Source organism: Notamacropus eugenii, chromosome 2 (assembly GCF_028372415.1).
Source record: "Notamacropus eugenii isolate mMacEug1 chromosome 2, mMacEug1.pri_v2, whole genome shotgun sequence".
NCBI lineage: Eukaryota > Metazoa > Chordata > Mammalia > Diprotodontia > Macropodidae > Notamacropus > Notamacropus eugenii.
The window spans coordinates 370,705,972-370,721,705 of NC_092873.1; the positions used below are offsets into that span (position 1 = coordinate 370,705,972).

Genomic DNA, 15,734 nt, shown 5'->3' on the forward strand with positions numbered 1-15,734 from the left:
CTTTCCAGCTCTAACTCTATGATGATGATCTAAGTGGACCTGAGAACAGGGGGAAGGGGCCAGACAACAATCCCAGTGAAACCACAAGAAAGGGAAGGCCCAGAGCTCCACTTCAAAAGGAGGGGCTGCCTCAGACCACACCCAGAATCTGTTCCCCTCCCCCCAACCTAGAGGACTTAAAAATCCCTGCCAAGAGGATCCCTCCAGAAGGAGCATGTGGAAGGTAAGTTATGGGGACCTCAGTTTTCTGAAGGGAATTTGGGGCTAGGACACAAGGGTGGAGGGGATATCCTCCCTGGGACCCACACAGGACCCTTAACACATTGGTAAGAGCCCAGTTGGGAGACCTGGAGGTGAGTGTCTGCTCTTTTGACTAACCCTTTGATCCTAGCTAGTAAGATAATTTTACCTCAATGAGCCTCAGTATGTTCATCTGTTAAGTGGGAATCATAAAATTTGCATTCACTGTCACAAGGTGACAGTGAAGAGGAAATGAGATAATGTGTATGAAGTGCTTTATAAACCTTAAAGTCTATTACAGTTGCAAAGTGTTGTATTATTCTTGTTGTTGAGTTGTTTCAGTTGTGTCCAACTCTCCATGATCCCATTTGGGGTTTTCTTGGCAAAGATATTGAATGGTTTACCATTTCCTTCTCCAGCTCATTTTACAGATGAGGAAACTGAAACAAACAGGGTCAAGTGACTTGCCCAGGGTCACATAGCTAGTAAGTGTCTAAGGTCACATTTGAACTCAGGTCTTCTTGACTCCAGGCCTAGAACTCTATCCCCTGCACCACCTAGCTGCTTTATTATTACTAAAGTAATAATATGTAATTATGTAACAGTAATATAATATGTAATAATATAATTTGCCTCAGTTTCCTCATGTAAAATAACATGTAATAAGTAATATAATATAATCATGTAAAAGTAATATAATGTCACATTGTAATATAACATGTAATAATATGTAACAGTAACCAATTTGTTGTGAGACCTTGGGTGAATCATTTGCCTTTTCATTCTTGTTTTGTTTTTAATGTTCCAAACTCAGAATCCTATTGATAACTAGTAGAAATGTTCTAATGGTTCATCATAACAATCTTTTTATAGAAATTTTAGTCTCTTGGGAACCGCTTTTTCCTTTTCTTGTTTTGTAACTTTACAGACTGGAAGTAGCTCCTGGCTCTTAAAGAGAAACTCACGAATACCCAGGTAAGGGGAGAAGCAGCCATAGAGGATGGAGATGGGGGAGGGGGGGGTTGGAGGGCTGGATTTGGAATTCTAAGCCTAGGGTTAGAGTCCCAGCTCTACTCTGTGGTCTTGAGCTCTCTCAGCCTACACATCTGCTCATTTTTGTAAAATAGATGATTTCTAAGGTCCCTTTTAGCTTTAGATTCTATGGTCCCTTGCTTTTAATTTGATATCCTTACATGAGGTCCCTGATCCCAGAATGGGGGTATCTCTTTCAGATATGAAGCTGCTTCTGCCCCTCATGGGGCTCCTGGCAATGCTGATTCTGCCCCAGGACTCAGAGGGCACTGCATCCACTGGTAATTAGTTACCAGAATGGGGTGGGGAGGGGGATGAAGGAATGTCTGAGGAGTTTTTCTAGTGTGTCTGTCACATTGTCTTGGGGAAGAAAGGGAGACAGGGTCCCAGGCCATGATTAGAATCTATACCCCAGCGTGGGGAGTAAGGACAGTGGTTATCCATGGGACCTGATCCCTTTCCCCCTTTTTCCTCTGGACATCTGGACAGCTGTTGCTGGTAAGGTGGAGAACTCTGTGGTTATGAGCTGCATGGAAGAGGCCAAGAGACTTGTGGACAGAGCCTACAAACAGACCCGTGAAAGGTGAATTATACTTTTGTGCAGTAATTGGAATTAGGAGGGAAGAGGAAAGAAAGAGGGTCCGGGAAGGAAAGGAGGCAGAAAGATAGATGTAGAGATAGCAAGAATTAGACCACAGCTCAAGCTGAGGCCATTACCATGTCCATCTCCCTTCCTCCAGACAGGATGCCCTCTAACCTGAACTTGTGAGGTCCCCTTCTGTTTGGAAAAGAAAGAAAACTTGAACAGGAAGTGCCTAACTTTGTCCATATGTCTGCCTGTTTATGCCCTGATCTGTCTGTCTGTCCATACCCCTCCCCTAGTCCTGAACTGTTGTTTTCCTCCTTAGTCTTCTCCCTGCCTAGAGGAACAGTGCATAGACCTGAATTCAAACTGTTCTCAAACACTTACTAACTGTGTGACCCTGGTCAAGTGACTTAATCTCTGCCTGACTCAGTTTCCTCAACTACAAAATAGGGACAAAAAAAGCACCTTCCTGATCTAGTGGTTGTGAGGATCAAATGAGACATTATTTGTAAAGCACTTGGCACAGAGTAGGTGCTTAATAAATGCTTATTCCCTCCCTCCCTCTCCCCTCTGCTGTTTCTGGTCAGCATAAAGCAGCGGCTTCAGAGTGGAAATGCAAGCCCCATGGATTTTCTGACCTACTTTAAGCGGCCTGCAGCTGGGGCCAAGATGGCTATTCAAGCTGGCGACTACATGCATGTGGCCTTGAATCTGCTAGAGGGGAAGATTCAGGCTCAACACCCAGGACCCTTCAACTTTACAGGTTCTGCTCTGACTCAGCCCAGCCTCTCGCTTCCCCTCGTGCAGCCTCACAGGCTCTCCCCACTCACCACCCCAAAGTGATGCTGAGCCAAGAGCCTAGGAAGCTGAGGCTAATGAGGGAGGGGTCAGCAGGTGTTGGTGGGGGGGACTAAGGGAAAGACTAGCTGGGGGGGAAAGAAGGATCTAGCCCCCCAGCCCCCTCTCCCCTCCCCTTCTCCATTGGCTCTCCCCACCCACCCCTCCAAGGTGATGCTGAGCCAGGAACCTGGAAAGTTGAGGCTTGTGAGGGAGGGATCAACAGGTGTTGGGTGGGGACTAAGGGAAAGACTGGCTGGGGGTGGGGGGAGAGAAGGATCTAGCCCCCTCTCCCTGCCCTACACAGATGTGCTGACTCTGTCCCAGCTGGACCTGCTGTCCAACGCCAGTGGTTGTGCCTCCCAAGAAGAAGAAGTGAAATGTCCTCGAAGGAGCAAATACCGCACCATCACAGGGAGATGTAATAACAGGTAAGGTTGGGGGAACAGACAGAAAGTCTACGGGAACCCCCGGACTGCTCCCTCAAGTGATTTTCCAGCTCCCCTTTATGTGTTATCTATCCACATTAGAATGGACACTCCTTGAAGGCAGGTTCGGTCTTGTACATTGTATTGGATGGAGCCACTAGGTAGCATGCACAGAACACGGAACCTGCAATCAGGAAGACTTGAATCCAACAGTGACCTTTTAGACACTTCCTAGCTATGGGACCCTGGGCCAGTCACGTAACTTTTTTGCCTCAGTTTCCTCATCTGTAAAATGGGGATAATAAGATCACCTACCTCACAGGGTTGTGAGGACCAAATGAGATAAAAATTGCAAAATGTTTTGCACATAGCCTGGCGCATAGTAAATATTTAACTTTCCTCAGTGACTCTCTTTTCTCACACTGTTGGCAAAAAGGTCCTAGATCTCTTCCTGACCCTTAATCTTTTCTTCCTCTCATTCCACTCCTGTCCACCTCTTCCAACCACAATGTACACACATATATATACACATACATACACACACTTACATGTGCATATAAATACATGCACATATAAGCATGCATACGTGCATACATGCATTACTGTTTCCAGGAGGAAACCTTGGCTGGGAGCATCTAACCAAGCCTTGGCCCGTTGGCTTCCTGCAGAGTATGAGGACAGACTCTCTCTCCCTTATGGTTGGACCCCTGGGAAGAAGAGGAATGGATTCACTCTCCCACTGGTAAGGCTGGAGGGCAGCTAGAACCTTGGTAGCCCTGCAAGACTTAACTCTTCCTCAACAACTGGTAGGCTCAGGCCCAGCCAATGGATTCCCCTCCACTTATTTCCTCTTTTCTCTTCTTCTTCAGAGCCTAATAGCTAGTATGTATAGAGGGCTTTAAAGTCTGCAGTGCTTTCTTTACAAATATTACCTCGTTGGAATCTCACAATAACCCTGGAGGTAGATGCTATTATTATCCCCATTCTACAGGTGAGGAAACTGAGGCTGGGAGGGTTTAAGTGATTCTCCCAGGGTCACACAACTACGAAGTGTTTGAGCCTAGAGTGGATCAGTCTGGCGATCTCCTGGACCTGTTCGCCTATGGTGTAAAAGACAATGACTAAAAAGGCTTTGTCTCCAGGAGCAAGGACAAGAACTCACTCCCTAGAGGGGAGGAAGAGACAGGAAGGAATCCAAAATGGAAGCTGCTTCTTGCAAGACGCGAATGGCAAGCATAGCTGATAATTGGGAATTTTTGCACCTGTGGCAAGAGGCCAAGGGGAAAAAATGGTTTTCAATTTCAAGCAAGTAAAACTACTCCTGGAACATGGTAGGGGTAGAAAAGGGCTCACTCCTGTGGCTGGTCTGCTAATTTCCACTCTAATACAGTGCAGTCTAATCAAATTCATTTGAATTCAACAAGTATTTATTAATTATCTACTAGCTCTAAGGATATAAAGTCAAAAATGAAAAACAGTCCCTGTCCTGAAGGAGTTTATATTATAGATTTAGTGATATTGGGGAGAACCTAATCAGTACCACCTTGCATGCTGATGGGGTGTCCAGTTGGTGATGTCTTGTAGCTATCCTGGTGGTGCAGGTTTAGAACTTGGGAGAGGGATTACAGTTAGATGGGATGATCTGGGAGTCACAGGCAGAGAGATGATAAGTCAACCCACAGGAGGCTAACGAGATTACATCGAAAGAGGATCTAGAGAAAGAAGGACTATGACAGAGCCTCAAATTAGTCAGGATTAGGAGGAGGTCCATAGATGATGATTCAGCAGAGGAGGCTAAAAAGGAGTTGTCAGACATGCAAGAGGAGGACCAGGAAGAAACAGTATTACAAAAGCTAAGGGAAGAGAAAGTATCTATGAGGATGGGAGTGACCTGTAACATCTTCAAGAGGTCAAGAAAAATGAGGATTGATGTTAGAAATTCAGAGATCCTAGGAAACTAGGGAGAGGACAGCTTCAATCAAGAGACAAGGTCAGAATGCAAAGGTTGAGAAGTAAATGGGAAAAGAAGATTGGTTTTTCTGAGCTCAGCTGTGAAAGAGAAGGGAGACTAAGGACAATGTTGTTGTTGTTCAGCCTTTTTACAGTTTTATCTGACTCTTCATGACCCCATTTGGGGATGTTTTGGCAAAGATGCTGGAGTGCTTTGCCATTTCCTTCTCTAGCTCATTTTATATATGAGGAATATGAGATAGAGTTAAGTGATTTGTCCAGGGTCACACAGCTAGTAACTATCTGAGGCCAGATTTGAACTCAGGAAGATGAGTCTTCCTGACCTTAGGCCCCATGCTCTATCCACTGTGCCACCTAGTTGCTGGGCAATAGCTTCCTATTTTAATTACTTATTCTTGCTAAGAATGGGGGAATAGAGGGATACCAACATAGCTTTTCACTTACCTCTTTCTCTCCTCTACCAACACCATCCTTGTCCTCCTTAAGGCTCTGGATTAGATGGAGGTCCCTAAGGTGTTGGGGCTGAAGAGGAGATGCCTAGCTCTAATTTCCTCAGAGCCTGGAGGGCAGGGGTGGGCAAACACCAAGAGTTGGTGTTCCTAATCATCCCTATCAGCTTTGGCACCATATTGGTGCCCTCTAAATTCAGACACACATGGGCCTTCACCATATTTGTCACACCCCGGTTATAGCTCTGGGGTCAAGGAAAAGAATGCTGATGTATGAACTGAAGATCAAGGAATCCAGTTTTCTTTACTTCATGCCAAGTTCTACCTTAAATCTTGGGAGACTCTGGACAAATCATCAACTCCATTGTTCTAACTTGATCTTTTCTGTCCAGGTCCGGGCTGTCTCCAACCAGATTGTCCGCTTCCCTGAAGAAAGGATCACTTTGGACCGCAATAGGGCACTCATGTTCATGCAATGGGGTCAGTTCATTGACCATGACTTGGATTTCAGCCCTGAGTCTCAAGCCAAGGTGGCTTTCACCAGTGGGATCGACTGTGAGAAGAGCTGTGCCCAGATACTCCCGTGCTTCCCTATCAAGGTATAGTTCTTAAAGATGAAGAGATAATACAATGCAGGGCCTAGCTATTGACACTCTTCTGAGGTAAGTGCTGTTTGAGGCCTTTGCAGAGCCAAGGGTGCTGAAGAATACACCTAGCTCTTGCTCTGAGGTAGCTTATAGTCCAGTTTAGGAGACAAGAAAAAGAGGTGGAACAGGGAGGAAATAATTCAACACTGTCTATAATTCATTTAGTCAGTCTACCTATAATCACTTAACTCTGTGACAGGCACTTATGCTAGGCACTGGAAGTACAGTGAGAGAGTCATGAAGATGAAAGTGTTCCTGGCCTCAAGGAGAATTACACGTAATACAGAAATATAGCTATTCGTATACATACACATATACACATAATTATGTGTAAAACGTATAGAAAAAATACAAAATAAAATTTGTGGGGGGTGGGGAACACTACTAGTAGACTGGGGATACAAAAAGACATACCTCCATAGAGAAGGTATAGCTTAAGCAGGGTTTTGTAAGAAATAAAGATTTTCAGAGGTGATCAGCTCAAGTCAGCAAACATTTATTAAACACCTACTATATGCCAGGCACTATACTAAGGGCAAGAGATGCAAAGAAAAGCAAAAGATAGTCTTAGCTCTCCAGGAGTTCACAGCCTAATGTAAAACAACTAGGTGCAAAGAGGATATTTTGTTGTTGTATGACCTCTCTTTGTGGTTTCTTGGCAAAGATCCCGGAATGGTTTGCCATTTCCTTTTCCAGCTTATTTTACAGATGAGGAAACTGAGACAAACAGGGTTAAGTGACTTGCCCAGGGTCACACAGCTAGTAAGCGTACGAGGCCAGATTTGAACTCAGGAAGTTGAGTCTTCAGGACCAGTACTCTCTCCACTGAGCCACCTACTTGCCCCTAAATAGGATACATACACGTATATACATACATACATATATACACATAACACATACACACACACATATATAGGCAAATTGGAGATAAGCTCCAAGGGAAGAAATGAGCATTAAGATAAGCCCAGAAAGGCTTCTAGCAGAAGGTGGGATTTTAGCTGAAACTTGAAAGAAGCCAGGGAAACCAGAAGGTGAGAATGAGGAAGGAGAACATTTCAGACACAGGGAACAATCAGGGAAAATGTCTAGAGTCTAGAGATGGGATAAGGATTAACAAAGAAGCCAATGTCATTGAGTCACAGAGTATGGGTGGGGATAAGATATAAGGAGACTGGAAAGGTAGGACAGGGAAAAATGACAAAGGGCTTTATGAGCCAAACAGCCTTTATGATCTTGAAGGTAATGGAGAGCCACTGGGGTTTACTGAGTGGGGGTGGGGTGAAAAGGGAGGTGATATGGTCAAACCCGCACTTTGATAGCTGAGTGGAGGATGTACTAGAGTGGGGAGAGACTTGAGGTGGCGAGACCAGCCAGATACAAAGTGACAAGGGTCTGTACCAGGGTGGTGGTGACAGGAGCACAGAAGAAACGGAGAGGAGCTTCCAAGATAAAATTGACAGGCCTTGGTGACAGATTTGGGAGTGAGAGCGAGGATTCGCAGATGGCACCTATATTGTGAGTCTGGGTGACCATGAGGAGGGTGGTGACTTGGTTGTTGTTGTGTTTGTCCTTTGTCCTCAAAGAGGACCATGACATCAAGGAGATAATGACATGACTTGCAGTTGACTTTGATTTGAGTGAAGGAGGGTTGTGCAAAGTCACCAGCCTCATTTTCTCCTCCCTGGTGCCCTTGATGGTAATAGGAAAGTTAGGAAGAGGGCAAGGTTTTGGAGAAAAGATAATGAATTCAGTTTTTGGACACGTGTTTAAGATGACTATGGGACATCCAGTTGAAGATGTCCACTAGTCAGAGATGCATGACTAGAGGTCAGAAAAGAGATTAGAGTTAGAGAAATAGATGTGAGAATCATCTACATAGAGATGATCATTGAATTCATGGGAGCTAAGGCGATCAACAAGTGAAACAGTACAGGGGGAGGGGGAAGAAGAGAAGAGGGACAAGGATGGAAACTTGGAAGATGCTCATGATTAGAGGGAATGACCTGGTTGAAGATTCAGCAAAGGAAACTGAGAATGGATGGTAAGGCAAGTAGGAGGAGAACCAAAAAAGAGCGATGTTGCAAAAATCTAGAGAAAAGAGAGTCTCAAGGAGAGAGAGACAGACAGACAGACAAACCAAGACAGAAAGAGACACAGAGAGAAAGATAAAGTCAGAGACAGAGAGATAAAAACACACAGAGACCCTGTAAGAGAGTGAGTGACAACAGGAATTATCAGCCCCATTTGACATATAGAGAACCTAAGGTTCAGAAAGGAAGTTTGCAAGGGTCATAGCTAAGTAAGTATCCGATGTAGGATTTGAAGCCAAGGACTTTCCTGTCTCCAAGTTGAACAAGTCTTTCTACTGTGCTCTGCTGCCTCTTGGGACCCCACTGCTAAGTCATTTCATCTCTCTAGCTCTGAGTTTTCTCTAACATGAGGGGGATGGACTGGATTTAGCTTTTAGGTCCTTCTGATTCTAATGTTCTCTGAGAAGAGTAAGATTGAGTCAGTAAGGGCAGCCATCCTAGAGGAGGTAAGTTTTGAATCAAGTTTTTAAGACAGAGAGAGACAACAGAGAATGGAACCCTCTGCTAGGAGTGAGGGCAGAACCCAGTCTTCTCCACCTTCTACTTTCTACAGATCCCACCAAATGACCCTCGAATTACTTATCGGAAGGACTGCATCCCTTTTGACCGCTCTGCTCCTGCCTGTCGCAAGAAGGGCAGTGTCCTCAATCAGCTCAACACACTCACTTCCTTTTTGGATGCCAGTATGGTGTATGGTAGCGAGGATGCCCTTGCTGGAAGGCTCAGGAACACATCTAATCAACTGGGTCTGCTGGCTATCAATACACAGTTCCAAGATAATGGGAGGGCCCTTCTGCCTTTTGATAGCCTCCAGCAAGACCCTTGCCTGCTCACCAACCGCAATGCTCGGATCCGCTGCTTCCTGGCAGGTCAGGCACACAGGCTTGGGAAGAAGGGCTTGGGAGCATCTGTAAGGAGTTGCCAGGGCTTTCAGAATACTGTGAGAAAGTGAGAGAGCTGCATGCTCTTCACGGGTGTAGTTATCTTGTAGCTGTAGCTTTCAACCACAGCATTCAAATCTTTGATGTCTTTGAGATGTGGGATGTTGTATGAAAGCAAGTGTGGCACTAGGTCTGGAGTCAGGGTCCTTCAAATCCTTGCACCTTGTCTTTCTATATGAGCTTCTCATCATATATAAAATAGAGGACTGGATGAGATGACTTCTTCTTCACGTTCCTAATGTTATATGTTTCTTATTTTCACATATATTAGGACTAAAAGGATAGAAACTAATGTCCCCTGCAAGAGAAAATAATGTACAGATTTGCTGGAGAACTATACATTTGCTAAACTATGACTATTACCCCATGTGGAACTTCGTGAAATAGTTCCATTTCATAGCAAAAACATAAGGAACTAACTAATGTGCTAATCCACTACTCTTTCCCTTCCCCATCTGTACAAGGGCTTAGACCAGGGTGGGGAACCTATAGTCTGAAGGACACATGTGACCTTCTAAATACTTAAGTGTAGCCTTTTGACTGAATCCAAATTTTACAGAATAATCAGTCAAAAGGCCACCCTTAAGGATTTAGAAGGCCACATGTGGCATTCAGGATGCAGGTTCCCTACCCTTGATATAAACATATGTATTTAATTTTGTCCATCTCTCTTTGTTTCTTGCCCCGTGTCACTAAAGAGAACAGAATGAACTCAACAAGTCTAGAAGTCTGAGAAGAGTAGACTACTGTGTAGCACTTACAAGTGGGGGACAAATTATGATTCACTAGGACTTCTCAGTCAGACTCAAGGATTCAAAACTCATTCCGGTTCATTTTTATCACAAATTCTCCTACTTGTAGATCTAACCTCTGGTTCTTCTCACATGTAAAGATTTCTCTTCTAGAATCTAGGTTCCTAGATTTTTCATGAGTAGAAAGAGCCAAGCTCTTCTCTACCCTCTTAGGACCCAGGCCTTGAGCACGTTGGGTAGAGACTTGCCCTTAGAAATCTGCTGTCTCCTTCTTTCAGACCCCCAAGGTGTGGTGGAAAGAACCTCACCATTTAGCTAGAGAAATAAAGACGCAGAGAGCCAGGAGCTTGCCTGAGATCACAGAGCAAGTTTCAGGTCTAATAGAAAGGGCCTCCATTAGTCAGTGGATATTCTTGGAAGGGGTCTGATAGTCATCTGAATTTGGGGTTTTCAAAGGTGACAGTCGAGCAAGTGAAACCCCCAAACTAACAGCAATCCACACCCTCTTTGTACGGGAGCACAACCGGCTGGCTACAGAGCTCAAAAGACTAAATCCTCGATGGAGTGGAGAGAAACTGTACCAGGAAGCCCGGAAGATTGTTGGGGCCATGGTTCAGGTAAGTCCTGCTGAGTGACCACCATCTTCCCCTGGGTGAGAAGCCAAGGTGATTCCAAACAGAGATAATAGCTCTGTTTTGTAGCCTGGAAAGAGCTGATAGGGAGGATACATGTAACCACCTAATTGGGACCAAATTGAAGCTGTATTGTGGTGGCCTAGTACCACAAATCTTGGGTAAAGAGGCAAGAGACCTGGAGTCCTAGACTCATATCTGCCATTAATTTCACTCTTTTCTCTATAGAAGGTAATAAATCCTTCCCAGGGTTAGAAAAGATGACCAAAAAAAAATGATTATAGGTGTGGGGGTTACCTTGAAAAGAAGAAAGTACTGTCCAAATGGGAAAAGGAATGGTTCAAATTGTTTTTAAGTTTTCTTCTAAATTCCACTCTTCTTTCCTCCTTCCTCATTTCTGTCAAGGGCATCACCATCTGCACAGTCACTGAGATTCAAGACCTCAGAGTCATTCGTTTTAATATTTTCAGTCTGTCACCTCCCTCCTCCATCATGGAAAAGAAAAAAAATCCTAATAACAAATTTGCATCCTTAAGTAAAATAAATCCCTGCATTGGTCATATCCAAAAATGTCTTATTCTGTACTCTGAAGCCATCACTTCTCTGTGAGGAGATGAATAGCATTCTTCATCAACAGTCCTCTGAAAGTGTGGTTGGTCATTGCATTGAAGAGTGTCCTTCAATCTCTTGAAGTTGTCTGTCTTCACAGTGTTATTGTAGAAATTATTCTCCTGGGTTCTCCTCACTTCACTTTGCATCAGTTCATACAAGTTTCCCCAGCTATCTATGAAACCATTCCTTTTGTCATTTCATATGGCACAAGAGTATTCTATTATACTCCTATATCATGTGTTTAGTCATTCCCCGAATGATGGACACCCCTTTAGTTTCCACTTCTTTACCACCATAAAAAGAACTTCTATATTTTTAATATATGGGTCCTTTTCTCCTTTCTTTCATCTTCTAGGAGAATAGATCTAGTAGAGGTATCACTGAGTCAAAGGTATGCAGTTTAGGGACTTAGGGACATAGTTCCAAATTGTTTTCCAGAATAACTGTGCCAGTTCACCTAATGGACCAAGAATACATCAGAGTGCCTGTTTTCTCTCAGTCCTTCCAACATGTGTCATTTTCCTTTTTTGTTACTTTGGACAGTCTGATGGTAGGCACTCATCCCCTCTCACCTGGACTCTGCAACAAGAATGGCATCCTTGGCTTAAAGTCTCTCCACTCTCCAATCCATCTGCCACACTATTGCCAAAATAATATTCCTAAAGCATGGGTGTGACCATGATACTCCCCTGTTTAAAGAGTTTTCTAGTGGTTTCCCATTGCCCCTAGGATTGCTCTCACTCCTCATGTCTGCCACTTGGCATCCCTACCTCCTTCAAGGTTCTGTTCAACTGCTTTCCCTCACTAATCCCTGAGGATATTCTTTGCATTTATTTTGTACATAAATATTTGTTATTTACCTATCTGTGTACACGTTGTTTCCTTCCAAAATAGCATAAAATCTTTGAAGACAAGTACAGTTTCATTCATGTCTTTTTCTCCCCAGCACCTAGTATAATGCCTGAGACATACATGGTAGGCATTTAAATGCTTGTTGAATGAAAGATTGAATGAACAAATGAATTCTGGGTATGGGAAAAGGGAAGTCATTCCCCTGGATGTTTTTTCTTCTAGATCATCACTTATAGAGACTTCCTCCCCCTTGTTCTGGGTCGGGCCAGGGCCAGAAGAACTCTAGGTCGCTACCACGGCTACTCTTCTCAAGTGGATCCCCGTGTCTCTAATGTCTTCACCTTGGCCTTCCGTTTTGGTCATACTATGATCCAGCCCTTCATGTTCCGCTTGGGCAATCGGTATCAGTCCTTGGGATCCAATTCTCGAGTCCCTCTCAGCACTGTCTTTTTCGCCAGCTGGAGAGTTGTAAATGAAGGTAACTGTGATTATCAGAGTTCTCTGTTCAAGGGGCCAGGTGGGGATGGGCCTCCAGTGAGCAAGAGTCAGTGTATCATGCAGTCTTCTTCTGTCTGAGGGAATGCAGTCAAGGTTTCCCCCAACACCAGTGGGCACATGTACCACTGCTCTCCACTGTGTAACCACTACCACCACCCCATAAGAAAGCTGTCTCTACTATGAAGGTTAAGTGAGGCTGGACAGGTTATGGTAAGGTTTTTAGATTTCCATGGTTACAAATGGCAGTGAGGTCCCTTTGAGCACTATTGTCCCCAAGAGTAAGGTTTTTAAACATCAGTTCTTTTTAGTATTTGGTCTCTCCTAGGTGGAATTGACCCCATTCTCCGAGGCCTCATGGCCACTCCAGCCAAACTGAACCGCCAAGATGGAATACTGGTAGACGAACTCAGGGACAAGCTATTCAGACAATTCAGGCGCATTGGGCTGGACTTGGCTGCTCTCAACATGCAACGCAGCCGGGACCATGGTCTCCCAGGTAAGAGAACTAGACCATCCTTATGTCCATATGGGGATCCATATTGGGAGGGCCTTTGACATCAGGGTTAGCTCAGGCAAAGGCTCTCCCCCAGGATCTCTCTTCTCTTTACCAGCAATGTTCTATCTGACTTTCAGGAATTCACTACTTCCTAACTCAGGCTGCTTAAAGAGGTGTCATCAAGGGGTTTGAGCCATAGTTCTTTCCAAAATGCAAAACGGGTGGGATGAGTAGTAGGTCAGATCTTTGGCCACTAATCATGTTGGGGCAGCCTACTGAGCTCCAGCATCAGTTTTGCCTGGCTCCCAATCTGGGGGAGAGAGGGGAGAGAGAGGGAGAGAGATGGAGAGGGAGAGACAGAGAGAGAGAGAGAGAGAGAGAGAGAGAGAGAGAGAGAGAGAGAGAGCGCACCTCTCCTTCACCCAGCTTATTGGTGACCTCTGTTGGACAAATGGGGAGATGTAACTGTTTGGGTCCCTTTGAGCTACAGAGTAGGAGGGCACCTCAGTTGCTTCCTTTTTCCAGCTTTTCTTCCCCCAGTTGAACTCAGAAATGTTTTTCTAATTCCCATTCTTGTAGTTTCTCCAGTCCTTCCTTTGGCCTACCTAGGGCTTCATTCTTGGTTTTTTGGAGGCTCAGTTATAGCCCACATGCTAATCTTGTGCCCAGGTTCATGGATCCAGGCAGGTGCCCAAGGGGAACACTAGGTCCAAGCCTGGCCTAGCCAACTCCACCCTAAGTGGGTTCTGTTGGAACTTGACCCTTGAGTGCTAGACTTCCTAGATTCATGTCGTCAGGCTATCCATACCTTTGAATAGTGGGAAATAAGTGATGAATTTGGCAATAGAGAGCCTGCTTTTATAGTATAATTCTGCCAATATATGTCATAGTGGGCAAGCCTATAGACTCTCAGTAGGAAAAACTAGGGGATTAGATCAGATGAATCCCTCGCATCTCTATGTTTCTAAAGTTGTGAAACTCAGTTTGCCTTTGACCCCTCCCACTTACATTATCTTTTATGTACAATTACCTTGCAGCATAATGGTCATTAGGCACACAGCTATGGGTCAGGTGAACCTGACTATATACCGTGATTATGCAAGCAGCTGTTCAAATTTGCACATGCTTATTGCATGGAAACATGGTCTCAATTTATCAAGGCCAGCCAGACTTACACAAGGTGGCTGTGCTTTTCAGAATAGTGAGGTCCACACTGGAAGGCAGGGAGCTCTGGGTTCTAGCCCAGAGTTGGATGACCAGAACTTCCCCTCAGAGTCAAGTTTGGTGGGAGATAAAGGGGAAGACCAGAACTGCTCCCTTCTTGCCCCTAGGGTACAACGCTTGGAGACGCTTCTGTGGGCTCTCTCAACCCCGAACTTTGTCCCAACTTGCCCGGGTGCTGAAGAACACCAATCTGGCAAGGAAGTTCATGAGTCTCTACGGAACTCCCGACAACATTGACATCTGGGTTGGTGCCGTTGCTGAACCCTTGTTGCCTGGGGCCAGAGTAGGGCCCCTCTTGGCCTGTCTTTTTGAGAACCAGTTTAGAAGAGCAAGAGATGGAGACAGGTGAGTGTTCTGTGTTTAAAGGGAAGGAAGAGGAAAGAGAATACTCGAATTCTCACTAAAGAATGAAAGCAACTGATGGATCTCATTTCTTTTGAACTGGAAAGAACAGGGGCAAGCCCAAACTGAGATTCTGGCCCTTGGGTGGGCCAAGAACAAATTTCCCACCTCCACTCCTGCTGCTCACTTTGCCTTCAGGGTCTTGCGTGGTTGCTCCCTCTCACCTTTTCCTCCCATAACCATTTTCTTTGAAGGTTCTGGTGGCAGAAACGAGGTGTCTTCACCTGGAAGCAGCGCCAGGCCTTGAAGAGAATTTCCTTATCTCGAATTGTCTGTGACAACACTGGTATCACTACTGTCCCCCGACACATCTTCAAGGCCAATATCTACCCAAAGGGTTTTGTGAATTGTAGGAGAATTCCCAAGCTGAACCTCTCAGCCTGGAGAGGCAAATGAGGACCATGCAGGTAAAAGGAGTACTTCTATTCTTAGGGTTTGGAATCTTTTTCTTTCCTGATGAGCTGAGTACCCAGGTTTCTGGAGGGGGAGGGAAGAACTAAGGTTCACACTCTATGTGGGATGGATAGGAGAAAATCTCTCAGGGGCTTACCACTTACTTGGTTGTACCCTGGGGCTGCCATTAGTCAATTCCAAGATCTAGGGCTTTGGGTGAGAGTCCATCTAGCCCTGGACTTTGTTTCAAGACACTCAGGCTATCTCATTTCCAGATTAATAGGCTGGCTACATTTCCAATCACTTCTGCTTGTTCCCACAGATGTCTATCCAAGCCTCTTCCCTTGGCAGAAAGGAGTAGTGGGGACAGGGCAGTCAGAGGCATCCAGGAGGAGCATCCCTTTCTCCCTGTAGTCCCACTTCTTGCTGACACTTTCACCAGCTTCACTCTCAAAGTCAAGGTTACTGCTTGGGATCAGCAGTATGAGTTCACCGAGTACCACGTGCCAACCCACCTCAGATGCCTTCTGGTACCAAGCTTTCACCTCAGGCTCCCAACCACGTGGGCCTAGCAAGTCATACTAAGACTAAAGGCAACTGGACCTGCAGAAATCTTGGGGTCCCAGGCCAGAGATGGAGTTGGCAGTGGGCT

At 45.1% G+C, this 15,734-nt stretch overlaps 1 protein-coding gene across 1 annotated transcript; it reads left to right on the forward strand.

The window, feature by feature from the left end:
- Positions 1-1,166: 1,166 nt before the first annotated feature.
- On the forward strand, positions 1,167-15,490 carry EPX (eosinophil peroxidase). Its single transcript, XM_072646821.1, has 14 exons — positions 1,167-1,215; positions 1,473-1,553; positions 1,762-1,855; positions 2,446-2,621; positions 3,003-3,126; positions 3,736-3,865; positions 5,936-6,142; positions 8,834-9,149; positions 10,430-10,590; positions 12,292-12,547; positions 12,893-13,063; positions 14,395-14,632; positions 14,884-15,096; positions 15,405-15,490. Exons 2-13 carry the CDS (start codon positions 1,475-1,477, stop codon positions 15,083-15,085), a joined length of 2,154 nt encoding a protein of 717 aa, XP_072502922.1. The 5' UTR covers positions 1,167-1,215; positions 1,473-1,474; the 3' UTR covers positions 15,086-15,096; positions 15,405-15,490.
- The last annotated feature ends 244 nt before the right edge of the window (positions 15,491-15,734 follow it).

What these genes read in the sequence shown, in the direction of transcription:
- EPX (XM_072646821.1), top strand. Translation starts at nt 1,475, where the DNA reads ATGAAGCTGCTTCTGCCCCTCATGGGGCTCCTGGCAATGCTGATTCTG. An exon ending in AGGACCCTTCAACTTTACAG is followed by an intron (nt 2,622 to 3,002) that starts GTTCTGCTCTGA and finishes TGCCCTACACAG; the next exon opens with ATGTGCTGACTCTGTCCCAG. An exon ending in GATCCGCTGCTTCCTGGCAG is followed by an intron (nt 9,150 to 10,429) that starts GTCAGGCACACA and finishes GGGTTTTCAAAG; the next exon opens with GTGACAGTCGAGCAAGTGAA.